Source organism: Protopterus annectens, chromosome 12.part0 (assembly GCF_019279795.1).
Source record: "Protopterus annectens isolate FY-2018-M chromosome 12.part0, PAN1.0, whole genome shotgun sequence".
NCBI classification, from domain to species: Eukaryota; Metazoa; Chordata; order Ceratodontiformes; family Protopteridae; genus Protopterus; species Protopterus annectens.
The window spans coordinates 624,421,574-624,436,143 of NC_056746.1; the positions used below are offsets into that span (position 1 = coordinate 624,421,574).

A 14,570-nucleotide genomic window follows, 5' to 3' on the forward strand; every position below is an offset into this window, starting at 1 on the left:
GAAAAAAACTGATGAAATGGCCACACATCCTGTTTTATAATTTCTTCTGATGATGCTGATGAGAAAAGATAAATCTAACACAGAGTGCATCTTATAATCAAAAAGCTTGGAAACTGCCAAGAGTACTTTTGGTTGGTAGGAAGACTGCACTAGTGAAGATCCTTCTGACTGCATTCTATGTAAGATCGGTGTTTGGCAGGAAGCCTGCATTAGTGAAAATCCTTCTGACTATATTCTATGTAAGATCGGTGTTTATCTAAAGCTTTATGAAAAATGGAATCATCTCTACATAACAGTGATTGCAACTCAAAAAATTCTTCATCAGAGGAAATGTTCAATCAGATGGTTTTCTTCCATATCACGAACATAGGGTCTATAGGTGCTTTAGTCTCAGGGAGAGAAAATGTGAGGATGTGAGAAACACAGTTCAAGTTTCCAGTTAGAACTGGCTCCTCAGAATGAGCTGATATGTACACCAGTTCCTATAAATCATTAAACCAAAAGTGCTGCACATCCTCATAGCAATTGGTGGAATGTTGAGACAGTCATAATGCACTGGCTAAGGGACTGAGGGATATCTTCAATAAAATATTTCTTCTGCTGTCAGATCTAATGGGAGTCTTCTTGATTACTACCAAAATGGGCATGCTTAAAACCCTATGAACTCAAATAAGTATGAAGGCTAAGTTGCTCCTCAATTGTAGGACATGTGAGACACTGCAATGAGTGGTGAAAAATATAAGCCCATTACTCTCACATGCACACTATTGCAAGACAATGAAATATATAGTCATTAAATTAGTCTAGACAACAATATCTCTCCTTGAACAAGTGCAATATTGTTTTTCAAGACCTGGTCATCTCCTGAACATACTGACCATCCTTGAAGAGGTCAAGGCAGCAGTATATCAAGGCTTGGCCAACACACAGTATACACATATACGGCAAGGCCTCATGCTATCCAACACCTGGGAAATATCTTCATTCTCAAAGTGATCAATATGTAATCAGGTGGATATAAGATGGATTGATAGGCAGGATTCACTGATGACTGGTTGACTCCACTGTGAAAATACCAATGTGACCAGTGGTGTTCCACATGGATCTGTACTGGGTCTCCCTTTATGTGGAATTTCCTTTGCTGAAGTAAAATCAGACAGGTATCTCTGGAAGAAAAAATATGTAGATGACTGCAAGCTGGGTAAATTAATCATATTATCCTCTGCCTCTCTTTACCCCAAGACCACAGCACCACCACTCTTTTGCTTCCCCTCTTCTAATGCAACCCAAAACTCTCAACTTCTCTGCTCAAGAATCAGGAACAAATCTGGACAGTGGGACAGAGGTTCAAAATTAGGGACATTTCTGAAATATTACTCTAATTCAATTAAAAAGTTAAAAAGTTTTGCATCAGCATGTATTTTCTGAGCAATACAAAATGGGAAACTCTAATGTCAGTCATTACTGACTTTCTATAATCCCTAATGATTTACTGCAAAATGAAAACAAATTATGAGCGACAGTGCAAAATAATAAGGGACATCAGAGGCATGCAATGCACCACATTTCTTGATTCATACTTTTTCCTCCTTTCTATAAACTCATTCAGTTAATAGATATAGTCTCATTATTATTATTATTTAATAGCGTCTTTTTTATATTCTTGAATATATGTTTACCATCTTTTCAACTGTATGTTGTCTACATTATTTGGCTTTTCCTTTATATCTTGCAATGGATATTTAAAATATATGTATGTGGAACTTTTCTCCACCCAACAACTCAAAATGGGAAACTGCCCAGTCTGACTACCCTGTCTAATAAAATGAAATAAACAGTTGATACTAGGATGCTGCAAAAGTGATGGTGACTATCTAAGCATCATTGCTAGAGCATTACAATATCCTTTACTTTTCACAAAAAGAAATACAGCATATTATACTGTGGAGAAGTACTGTCAATTAAAAACTAAATGGACAGTCATTAGAGAAGCATAATAAAGATGGGGATTTGAGTAAAACTGTCCAAGATGGGTTTAATTTTGAGCTTAACATAGTATCCACAGCTAGAAAAGCCTTTTGGGTGCACAGTGTTATTTTAAAGAGCATTTCCACTTGAATTATGGATGCAACTGATTATCTCTACATCTGTTTCATAGCTGCAACCATTAATCACAATACCATAATCACCATAAATCAAAAAGATATACATTTCTGACCAAACATATTAATGGTTTCAGTAATCTTGACTACTTCAGAAGACTGAATAAAGGATTTATCTATTCCTTGTCTCAGAAACTACTAAGATGGGCCTCTTGTGTCTTACTATCAAAATTATGCCAGATTTCATTCTTTTATAGCATGGAAAATGGGGTAAACTTTCCAATCTAGACTTTTTACCAATACAAATGTCATCTTAAGAAGATACATATATATTGCTAAGAGAATGCCATGCCTCTGGAACAAACATCTTATGGTCATGCATCAAAGGACCTTTATCTCATCTTTTAAAAGGGGGGGTTGATAGAGTAATAGAAAGGGATCAAGATGGGGTTAAGGTTAAAGGCACTTGGTCAGTCTTTTTTTCTTCTCTCCTCTTACTCCTGCAACTAGCCCATACTTCAATATCTGACCTTTTTTGTCTGTCCTCCTTTGGGGACAGTGAAGTCAAGACCTCTTGGAGAGATAGGTTCCTCATGCAAAGAATTCCCTATCTATAGAACCAGCTAACTTTGCACATCAATAACACATTTTGGCCTTGTTCTGGCTGGCAACTGCACAGGTATCCACAAATTTACTCATGGGGTAAACTATATAGTCCTTATTAAGCAGGGTTACAAATTTACTCATGGGGTAAACTGTATAGCCCTTATTAAGCAGGGTTACACATTTACTCATTACACTGTTGGGGCTGCATAGCTAGACTCTATACGGTTGCCAGCCTAGAAAACACCTAAGAACCTATATCAGTGAATGAGGCTGTCATCCAGTAAAAGCAGGTGTTTTCTTACTTAAAAAGCTGATCCCCTGTTCCAGTGGCTGAGGCATGTGTTTCTCAAACTGAAATATACTTTCTGCAAGGTACATTTCTCAATACACGCACGACGAAGACTACTGCATTCACAGCTTGCAGACCCAAGCATAAATACTTGGCATATATGCTATATGCTGTGCACTCATTATCCAGTAAGCGTGAGTGATGCAATGGACCAGATGGCCTCCTGCAACTCAGGATCGGTCAGCCAGTGTTAGCTACTCACTTACACACTCATCTGGTAGCTGCCTCATCGCTTGGGTCACCAGCAGATCTTAGGTGATCTGGGCTACAGTCAGAGCATTCTCTTTGTCTCAGGATCAAAAAACAGCCAGTAATTTGCAAACTTGACCTTATAACTTATGAACCTATGGAGAGAGACTGGTTTAGCATCCAAGGATAGACAGTAAGAAAAAAATATCTTGGGCAATATGGAATTATCAGGACAAATCACAGAGAGAAGTTTTCCACCCTCCCCGAAAGTAAAAATTTCTTCAAAAACACTTGACATTCTTTGGTTCATTCTAAAGCTTTTGATCTCTGTTACCACAAGACCTAACAGATAATTCAACAGTGAGAGTGGCTAAACAGGTAACACATCTATCCTTGGTGCTGGGAGACATTTTAATTGTGAGTTCTATCTCCACACAAGTCAGTTAAATTCATTTCCCAGTACTGACACTACAGTGCAGCTTAAGGGGGGAGTGCTGGACTCCTGAGTCTGCCAGTCTTCAGACAAGATGTTAAACTGAGGCTCTATCTGCCTGAATTCGTGAGAGCTCAGATGGATGTAAAAGATTCCATGGCACCTATCGAAAAAAGTAGGGGAATTTCTTTAATACCCTGGCTAAATTTACACCCTAGTCAATGTGAATATCACCTCTGGTCTCCCCTGAAAATAGGCAGTTAGTCTAACAGAACTAAGTCAACAAAGTATAAATAAAATAAAAATAACAGAAGTTGAAACAAAACAAAAATCCATTCTTATTTTTGTTAAGTTTGCAATTGCAACACCACTTTCAAGGTATTTTGTTTTAATTAATGTACCTAGGTGCACATACAATTTCTCATTACTTATCTTCCTTAGTTCATTACAGGAATACATTCTGTTTATAAGCTACCACCCCTCTAAGTTTACTTCCATTACAGCAAAAATACATTTACAGACTCTGATCACAGATGTTACAGGAAATGTATTATACTGAAGGACACAGAACACTATAATGTATTATTAAGCATGCTGTTAATTCAGGGTATCCGTGAACTTACAGCAAGTACAAAAGCAATACATTTTTGGTCTCACAGTTCATCCACCATTTAGCACTGGTAATTTAACTGTTAGTGCTCACTCCCACATCATTACCAAATTTTGTATAAAAAGTGTAACGATGTTACTAAAAGAAATATTTCTTTAACAACTGTTTTTACTAAAATACATACATCACAGACAGTTCTGCACTTTTATTAGTCTTAACACAACAAAAATACATTTCAATAGCTAGTTTTCAGACTTTGATTTTTTTTGATATAAGGTAATTTGACTAAGCATGACTTTTTTCCTATCATGAACTACTAATTGCACCATTACACTGATTTCAGTAATCATGTATGTAACACTTAATACTCTGAATATCAGAGGACTCTAACCTAAAGCTTGCTTCTGTAATGCTTACTCGTGGTATGCACTTCTAGGAGAACTTGTTCCCAGACATTCTGATAGTGAAAGAAAAGAAAAAATATGTTCTGGCATTCTCCATGGGTATGTGTGCACTGAATGGATGAATTTTAACGTTCACACTTCTTGTACTATGAAGGTCAGAGCTTCCAGAATCATAGGACTAATACTTGTTGAGCTCACAGTTATAGCGATAAAACGGGGTACAATAGGCATGACATCAGACATTCTTCACTTATTACACACTGATTACAGTATCATAAAAATAAAAAAAATGTTGAAATACATTTTTACAGAGCTTGTTAAGGTTACAAGACTTTGCTGCATCACTGTTTATGGATACATACAAGGATTTTTAAGGAAACATTTTTATATGAACATTACCCACTGCACTATTCCCAATTCAGAGGTAGCTGTCGAAAAAAAATCAGGCTGTTTTATCAGGTCCACTACTGGCTATTTGCTCCCAGAAAACCCACACTTGAACTGCTCTTTCATAGATTAACAAGGTGCAAGTAAGATTTATGTTAGCCACACATTAGCTATAGATAAATGTTAAAATGTGCTGTAGTTTAGGATAATCTGATCCAAATGTATGTCAAATATAACTGAGATCAATCTTATGTTGCACTGTATTGTTCACAATGGGTCAAAATCATGCCATGGTTCTTCTTAAAGTATATATAAAGGGAAAATACATACATCCCACAGTTTTTTTAAGGCTTAAGCACTTTGAAGTAGAGGTGTTTTAGCACCACAGTCATAATAAAATACTACTTCCAGCATAACAGTACTGGAGATTCACAGAAGTATTTTATTAGCAAACCAATGATGTTTTCCTTTGAGTGACACATGCTAGACTACTGTACCTCTGGGTGTTGAAATGTCTTCCAAACAGGCAGCCTTTTCTAGGGACTTTACAATGCACTCTCTTCACTACAGTCCCAAGTAAATAACACTTCCTTTATCCAAAATCAAAACAACGGAAATGCAGTGCAAACACTGATAAGCAGATTATTAAGTTATGCATTCCTAGTTCTAACAATGTAATTTAGAAGCATCGGATGTGCACAGCATAATTTTAATTTACTTTGAAAATGCACCTTCTTCTGTCATGTTTATCTATGTAAACAAATCAAATAACAGGAAAAAGAGCACAAGTAGATTACATGACAATGACTTCAACTGCAGAGCACAAATTAGGAATGGAGTGACAGAATATAGGAATGGGTTGACAATAAGAGATAAAGTGACAACAGAATGAAATTAAATGAAATCAAGTCCTTGACTGCAGGGGTAGTCTTGCTGCCAGCTCTGAAAAATGAGTCATTTCTGGTAATTTGCTTTGCCGTTTGATGTATTCCAGTGTTCTCACCTAGAGAAAAATAGCCAAACACACAGTAAAATGTAGCAATTTTTGTGGAACAGAAGAAGAAAAAAACAGATCTACATCACAATGTCATGGAACCGATGATCAGACAAATTAAATGCCTTCAGTCAAAGATGTTCATATTTACAGTTACCATACCATTTACTATTGCATTCATGAATGCAAATCAACAAGGCACAAATATACAGGTAAAATTAAAATCACCAAAAAAATTGCTTTGGTGGAATCACAGTATTATTAAGATAACAGAAAAAGAGATAGCAGCTGACTTTCAAAAATTACCTGAGTGACAAATAGCTTGTTTACCAAAGTACAAGGAATGTTGTATTTTCTTAGCTTCCTGATTTATCTATGATCTCAACTTGGTCACAAAGGCTGAAAGTAATAATAAGCTATTCTTTAACTACATCTAAAACTGAAAGGAGAAACTATAAATGTAATGTGTCATCAATAAACAAAGTGATCAATAAACAACAGGACAAAGTGAGTGTGACTGCAAAAATGTGAAACTAAACAATATTTTAATATGGGTATATGGCTAAGAAGGACAATGGAAGCTATTCTCCAACTGGAAACACTCCAGAATTCCCCATCACCAAACCAGCCATTTATACTGCACAAGTTTCCCAGACTACCTGCCGCTCTTATATCCAGTAGAAGTGATAAGCAAAGAAATAACAGTGTTAATACACACAAAAACAGCAATTCCTTATATAACTAGAGATAACTGCGGTCACGAGAGACTTGGGTACTTATAAGGACAACTGTCTGTCACTCAATCACCATGTTTTCACCATAGTCGGGAAATCCTTCTAGCTGTCCCAGTTAATTTCCAAGGGAATATCTTCAAGGTCCAAATTAGTTATCTTACTACTGTACGCTTCCCATATCAGACCCATCACCAAATACAATGCTCCCTTTTTTAAGTAAAAATCTAACCATATCACTCAACTGGAAAGATCCCAACATTTTTTTTTTTTTGCAAAACACTTTTAATTAAAATTTTCAACTAAAACAGCAAACGAAAATGAAAACACATTAACAACTACTTACAATAGTACATATCAAGATTTTCAATATAAACAATTAAGCCATTAATACTTTTCAAGTAAATCACTTAATTTTTTCCAAGATATATATTGATGGGTAACATTAGGAGTTCTCATCTTAATGGATGACCGTTCATTTTTACATACACTTTTGGCTAAATATATGAATTTTGAAAATGGCAGGATAGTTTTACTTTTACATTTTTTTGTGATTACTTTCCTTGCTATAGCTAAAATAGATCACAGAAGAGGTACCTGTTTTCTTGGAATACATTCTGTAACTGGAAAATTGAACAAAATCAATGAACTAGAAATTATACATCTGTCTGACCACAAAGCTTGTGCAAATTTTTTAAAATCATTCCAAAAAGGAGATATCATTTTACATTCTAAAATCATATAAAATCAAAAAAAAAATAAAGTCCTTAAATCCTTCAATTAACCCAATAGATTAGTAAAGCTCTCATTAAACTAAGTAACCTACCAGATGCTTAGAGGTGACCTATGCCTCACTTTTTAAGCCATGAAAGACCCAGTCCTATTTGACATCCAAGTTCTCTGCAATCAGTGGTTCTACAAATACCCGTAAAAAGGGAGTACATTTACACTAATAGCTAAATAATACTTGTTGGAGGGTAGGTTCCTAACTCAACATATTCTCAACTTATGGAACAGGTTGCCACTACAGGTTAAGCAAAGTACTACTCTGTCTGCCTTTAAGGTAAGTCCTGACTGGATGGGTAGATATTAATTTATACCAAGGTTATCATGCACAGCCCTACTTAATTTAGGAGGTGGGCAGTACCTTTTAAGTATGTTTATGTAAAGGTGTATGTGGCTAGGCCTCTTATGGTCCCTCTAAATGCTCATCTCATATTGTTCTCATGTTCCTGTGTTTATAAACATTCACCCTGTTAAAACATGTAACCAAATAATTGCCTCCCAATAGTGGGGGAATAAAAAGCTGATCCCAAGGTGGGTTTCTTTCAGCTCCAACAAAGATGGACTAGGAGATACTACTTTGCCACACAGATGGAGGGTAACAATAAGTCAAGAAAAACAGCATCACAGTTAACTGGTGCTCTCAGCAGCACTCTTCATCCCACAATAAGTTTTACACTTTATTTTTTAGTTCGGTGCACAATAATTAATAGCACAAAAATATACAACAGTTGAACTAAATAACTAAATCTTTAGATTTTAGGGCCCATGAAGCTCATGGATTTATGCTCTCGACCTTCAAAACAAGTAAACATTCAATCAAAGAGGAGCAGCAGCACATGAGAAATTTGGAAGGGGGAAGGAGGGAGGAATGTTTAACTGTCCAAGAAGAAGGCAACACAGATCTATCATTATGGTGAGAACATAAAATTTGAATCTGATGTCTTTTTTCATCTGATTCGACCTTTGGGATTGATTCCCTAGCTTTCACAAAAGACTGGGAGGTATCAAAGAAGGACACTGGTGGAACCAAACGATGTATGGAATCTTGACTGTACATCCAGCTTCTGATGGGATATGAAAGTGTCGACCGTGGTCCAAGTCGCTGTAGCACATATTTCATTGATAGGAACTCTAAGCATAAAGACAGAAGTACCAACAGACCTTGATGAATGAGCTCTTTGTTAAAGAACGATCTGATTTGTTTGAAAAGAAGAACCAGGCAGGGTGTCCTCTTTCCCCTTTATTTGTGTTATATTTAGAACTACTTGCAAAGTAAATAAGGGGTTCAGAAATTCAGGGATATAATTGGTATAATAATCAAGAAAAGATGGCTTTATTACCACAAAATGATATTTCAGTGTTGTGGAACATTCTGAGACAAGTTTCAGGTCTTTCTGGGATACAAAATTAATGAAGACAAAGAAGGCAATAGCTGTAAACTATGTACTCACACACAGTTTGGTTCAGTAATACCCATATTTATGGGGACATGATAAAATGAAGTACTTAGGAGTATGGGTTAAAAAGGATTCTGTTATGCAGCTAAAGGTATGTAGGAAGAGACTAAACAAAATGTAATGCAAAAACTGAGAAACTGGAAGCTCTGTTTTATGGACAGCAAGATAAAAGCAGTAAAAAAGTTTTTATCCCTTTGGTTTTACACACAGGTCAGGCGATTTTTTTATTAATCAGAGGAGAAGTTGTGGATAGCAATTAATAAAGAGTTGAAGGATTTTGTCTGGGAGGGGATGACGGCAAAAGTCAAGTGGGATAAGTTTATCTTTCCAATAAAACAAGGCAGTTTGGGATTACATAGAGAAAAATGGGATGTGGGAACAACATATGCAGAATAATGTTTTGGTGCAGGAATGAGGTTTAAGGGAAGGTAGTGAATGGACTATGTAATGCTCGAATGGCAATGGCTGTATAGAAGAGTATATGTGATGTACAACGTTTGCCACTGAAAATAAGTCAATTTGGTTTGCTTTCATTCACATAAATGTATGCTCACCTATGTTACAAGTGATAATTCAATAAAGATGTTTCTTGTTTTAAAAAGAAAGACACCATTTTTCATAGACAAAGGCTATATGATGTGAAAGCCACAGAAGGCTAGCAACAGCTGATCAGATTTCCTAAAACATTTAGTCCTATACAGATAAAACCGAAGTTGTCTGTAAACATCTAATAAATGAAGAGTACACTCTCCTTTGGTAGAAAATTTTGGGATGAATTCTGACAAATTAATAGTTTAAGATTCATTTTGGATGCCAATTTTGGAATGATTGTGGGATTTGTTCTCAAAGAAATACCATCCTTATTGAAGACAAAGTAAGGAGGCTTACAAGAAAGTGCTTGAAACTTGGGCATCATTCTTTCTGAAGTGATGGCCTCCAGGAAAATGGTATTCCAAGAAAGATACTTTAAGTCTGCTGTAGCTACTGGTTTAAAAGAAGGTTTTGTTAACACTTGAAGTATGATATTGATGTCCCATGGAGGGACTGGATCCCTTGTAGGAGAGTCTGAATAAGATGGTTCCCTTCAGAAAGGCCTTTGAAATCTTTTGTAAAGATCTAGCAGTTTGATTGAGTCCCATAAGGAAATTGAAACTAGATGCTAATTGCACCTTGATTGTTGAAAAGCTGGGAGCTTTTTTGGAAAAGATCTGAAAAGAAATCTAGAATACAAGGGGAGAAGAGCTAAAAAGGGATCTATCTCTTTAGAGGCTGCCCAGACTGAAAACCTCTTCTATTTGCTAAGGTAAACTTTCCTGGTATTCGATTTTTTGGGAAACTGACAAAATATGAACCACCTAAGTGGAAAGCCTGGCATCTCTGGCAACCATTAAAATTGGGGGAACCATGTTCAGAGTCTCTGGGCCCGGGAGAGGTTGCCTGGATGGGTGAGTCAGAAGATCTGAACAGTGGTCTAACATCCTGGGAGAATGTACTTTATGAGGCCAGAGGAGGGGGAACCAAACTTGTCAGGTCAGAAATGAGCCATGAGGAATACCTTGGCCTTGCACCTTCTTACTTTCCAAATCAACTTAGTTATTCGAAGAAAGGGGGAAAGGCATATAGCGAGCCAGGGGCCAATTGTGGACTACAGCGTCTCTTGGTGAATGGCATTTCGGTGGGATTAGACAAAGCAACTGTTGCACTTGTTGTTTAGGTACAAAGCAAAAAGACTGCAGCATGGTTGACCCTAGTGCCTTAGCATTTGATTCTTCACTGCTTGAATGAGGGACAACTCAGATCTGCTCAGTTTGTCTGCTAATACACTGGAAGTCCTCAGGATATGCACTGCTATGAGAAAATGATGGGAACAAATTGCCTGAGGCCACATACTCATGGCTTCCCAGCATAAAGCATATGAACAGGTTCTGCCCTGCTTGCTGATGTACTAGACTACTGCCATATTGTCTGTCTGGATGGCGGTAACACCTTTGGGGACAAAGTCCTAGAAATCCTACAATGCTAGGAGAGCTGATCTCATCTCCAGGACATTAATGTGGAGACTGGTCTCCATGTACGACTACAAACCTTGGTCCCCCTTCAAAATGTTCCCCCATCTCACGAGGGAAGCATCCATCGTTACTATGGCTGTGGGGGGATGGGCTACCCTCCTTGGGAGAGCTGTCGAATTCAACCTCTATTGGATGGGAGATCTGCAAACAAGCATCAGATGAATCCGAGCATTAAGAGGATGCAGAATCTGGGACCACTGAACAGAAAGGGTCCACTTATATCTGGCTAGGGGGAATCCATGTTACTGTCAAAGCCATCAGCCCTAGCGGTTGAAGAATAAATCTTGCAGGGGGAACAAGAGGTGCTGAAGAACTTGAAAAACTATCTAACCCAGAGATGCAATCCTGGACACTGGGAGGTTAGCTGTTTAACTGGTCATATCCAGGTGACATCTGATGAACTCGATCTGTTGTGTGGGTGTCAATTGATGTTTTGCTTGATTTACTGTGATTCTTGAAGAAGGTACAGCAAGAAGTCCAACTGCTGGAGCAGATCATCTCTGGCTGGGGTGGTGAGGAGCCAATCGCCTACATATAAATATACTGGAACCCTAGCAGTCTAAGATGCACTGCAACCACCACCTTGAATTTGGTGAACATCCCCAGGGGAGAGGGGCAGTAGTGAGACCAAAGGGCAACCTCTTGAATTGGAAGTGACTGGGGCTCAGCTGGAAATTTAGAAATCTCCTGGATTAATACATTATCTTGCTTTGGTAGTAAGCATCCTGAAGATCTATAGAGCACATACAGTCGTCCTTCCTCAGAAGAGGTAGAATGGACTGAACTGTGACTATCAGAAACTTTGTTTGCAAACTGTCTGAGGTCCAAAATTGGCCTTAGGTTACATGTCATTTTTGTAACTAAAAAGAACCTGAAATAGATACCGGATTTTAACTGATCAGGGGAACCTGTTGGGTGAGTTTTTTTTCCCCAACAGTTTAAAGACTTCATCTGTTGCGGATTCCATCTGATTGGGTGGCACTGTTGGACTCTGTCTTTTCTTTCTTTGAGTGGAAGCAAAGGGAATAATGCAGCCTCTGGTGATTATCCTCAGCAGCCAAGTATCTAGAGTGATAACCTGTCTGGCTTGAGGGTGCAGGGATAAGCACACCCTGACCACTTCCACAGTGTGTCAGTTAGGCAATCCTTAAGGGGTGCTAGAAGGATTTCAAAAGGATCACTAAACCCCTGATTCTGCCACTTGCTTCTGCCCCTAGGGCAACATTCATGGAAATTACTAACCCTCTGTCTTGAGAGGACCTGTCTGCAGAAGCATCCTACTTAAATCCTTGCTCTAAACCATGTTTTCTTACCACACCTTTAGTTCCTGGAAAAAAGTTGTCTGTGGAGTACAGAAGCAGATTCTAATGGTAGAGAGGGTCTTACCATCTTGCTTTCTCCTGGTGAGAGTTTCCTTAACCTTTGGTCCAAAGAGTGTCAAACCATCAAAAGGGGCATTAAGGAAAAAGGAAAGATGTCTTGAAGCATTCCTCAAAGTCACCCAATTGCATCCAGGAGTGCTAGCGGATGGCTATGCTGGTTCCTGCTGCTCTCACTGTACAACCAGCTGCATTAGAAAGCAGATGCATGGATACAATGGACACAAGACAGGTAGACAACTGAGACTCCACTGTTTTTTGGATATCTTTCAGTATTTTACCTGAGAGGGACTTGGTGAGTTCCTTAGTCAATTATCTCTGGTAACACGTCATGCAGACAATGTAGTTTAAATCTCTGAGTGTGTAAGTTGCTGACCCATATGTCCATTTCCCAAACCTGTCCAATGCTCTTGATTCCTTATTAAAGGACAGACATACTGTCTTTAATACGGAATATATTTTGAGGACAGACGTACTGTCCTCAAAGAGTTCCTTCTTAGTGGCTGCCACCATAACTATGGCATTTAATGGGGGACCTTTGCTCCGGTGTACTCTTTCATTTGGAGTTACAAAGACTTTATTTGTCTTCTTAGGAATTGGCTGTGCTGTATCAGGATCCTTCCAAGCCTGCTGAGCTACCAAATCTATAAGTGCATCAGCAGGCGGTCTCAATCAGGAGGTAGAAGAGCCAGCTCCAAAAGCCATGAGGAACACAGACTCTCAAAATTGTTACCTTTGCTAGCAGATACCAGGATGAAGGAAAGCATTATACAGTACAATGTCTGGCTATGTCAGCAGACAATAAAGAATGAGAAGTTATGTACTTACCATAACGTTCCATGTTAGTTGTCTTCTTCTTGCCTTCTTTCTTGCTGGATGGGTTCGGAGCCGAACCTCGGCTCCGACTCGGCCTATTACTAAAGCTCGAGAGTTATTTTTACCGGCTCGAGGCTATCCTATGTCCCATAATGCTAGGCGTGATATACCCAGATCTCGTTTGATAGCTAACACTATGGACATACATGTCCCCACCATGACTGAGAAAGTATATATATATATATATATATATATAGATATATATATATATATACATACATGTGTGTGTGTACCTCTATACATCTAGGTATATAAAACTCTTATAAGAGCTACCAAGAAAAAGAAAAAGGTAGCTAAGGAGATAACTCTCATGATAACGCATCTCAGAGGATACTCTCGGTCTTGCCAGGCTAGGGGGATGGAGGGAGGGACGCAAGAAAGAAGGCGAGAAGAAGACAACTAACATGGAACATTATGGTAAGTACATAACTTCTCAATGTTAAGCTGTCAATCTCGCCTTCATTCTTGCTGGATGGGACAGCGTCCCTAGCACCTTAGTCATGGGTGGTTCAATGGAACAAACTCTTGAGTACAGTGGAACCAAAATCAGCCCTACTTCTAGAGGTCATGTCCAGCTTGTAATGAGAAATGAAGGTATGAGGAGAGGCCCATGTGGCCGCTGCACAAATGGAATCCATTGGCAATCTTGCCTGAAAGGCTACTGAAGAACCTAATGCTCTGGTTGAATGAGATCTGGACTTAATAGGGAACTCTTTATGCCTCAGTTGGTAAATCAACATGATAACAGAGGTCAACCACCTGGACAAGGTTACTTTGGGAACTGGCAGGCCTTGTTTCCCTTCCACGTAAGACAGGAAAAGTTGTTCTGACTTCCTCGTCTGCTTGGTTCTATCCAGGTAGAAGCGTGATTGACGGTGAACATCTAGACAATGTAACTTCCGTTCAGACCTATTGGTATAAAGTGGGAAGAAAACAGGAAGATCGATGGTCTGATTCAGATTTTTTTCAGAGAGTACTTTGGGTAAAAAGGACGGATTAGTCCTAAGTGACACTCTATTTTTGTGAAAAACAAGGTAAGGAGGGCAAACACAAAGGGCTTGAAGTTCTGATACCCTTCTCGCTGAAGTGATGGATACTAAGAACAGAGTTTTTCAAGAGAGCAGCTTTAATGAACAGGAAGCTGCAGGCTCAAAGGGAGGGAGAATTAAAGACGACAGCACCAAATTTAGGTCCCATG

The 14,570-nt window shown here is 38.4% G+C and overlaps 1 protein-coding gene across 1 annotated transcript in view; it reads right to left on the bottom strand.

The window, feature by feature from the left end:
- Nucleotides 1–4,479: 4,479 nt before the first annotated feature.
- Nucleotides 4,480–14,570, bottom strand: part of VPS35L (VPS35 endosomal protein sorting factor like) — a gene marked incomplete in the record, with an annotated part of 3,288,436 nt that continues 3,278,345 nt past the window's right edge. The window contains 1 exon segment of the mRNA XM_044089753.1: nt 4,480–6,083. Within this exon segment, the coding sequence (XP_043945688.1) occupies nt 5,985–6,083 (99 nt within the window).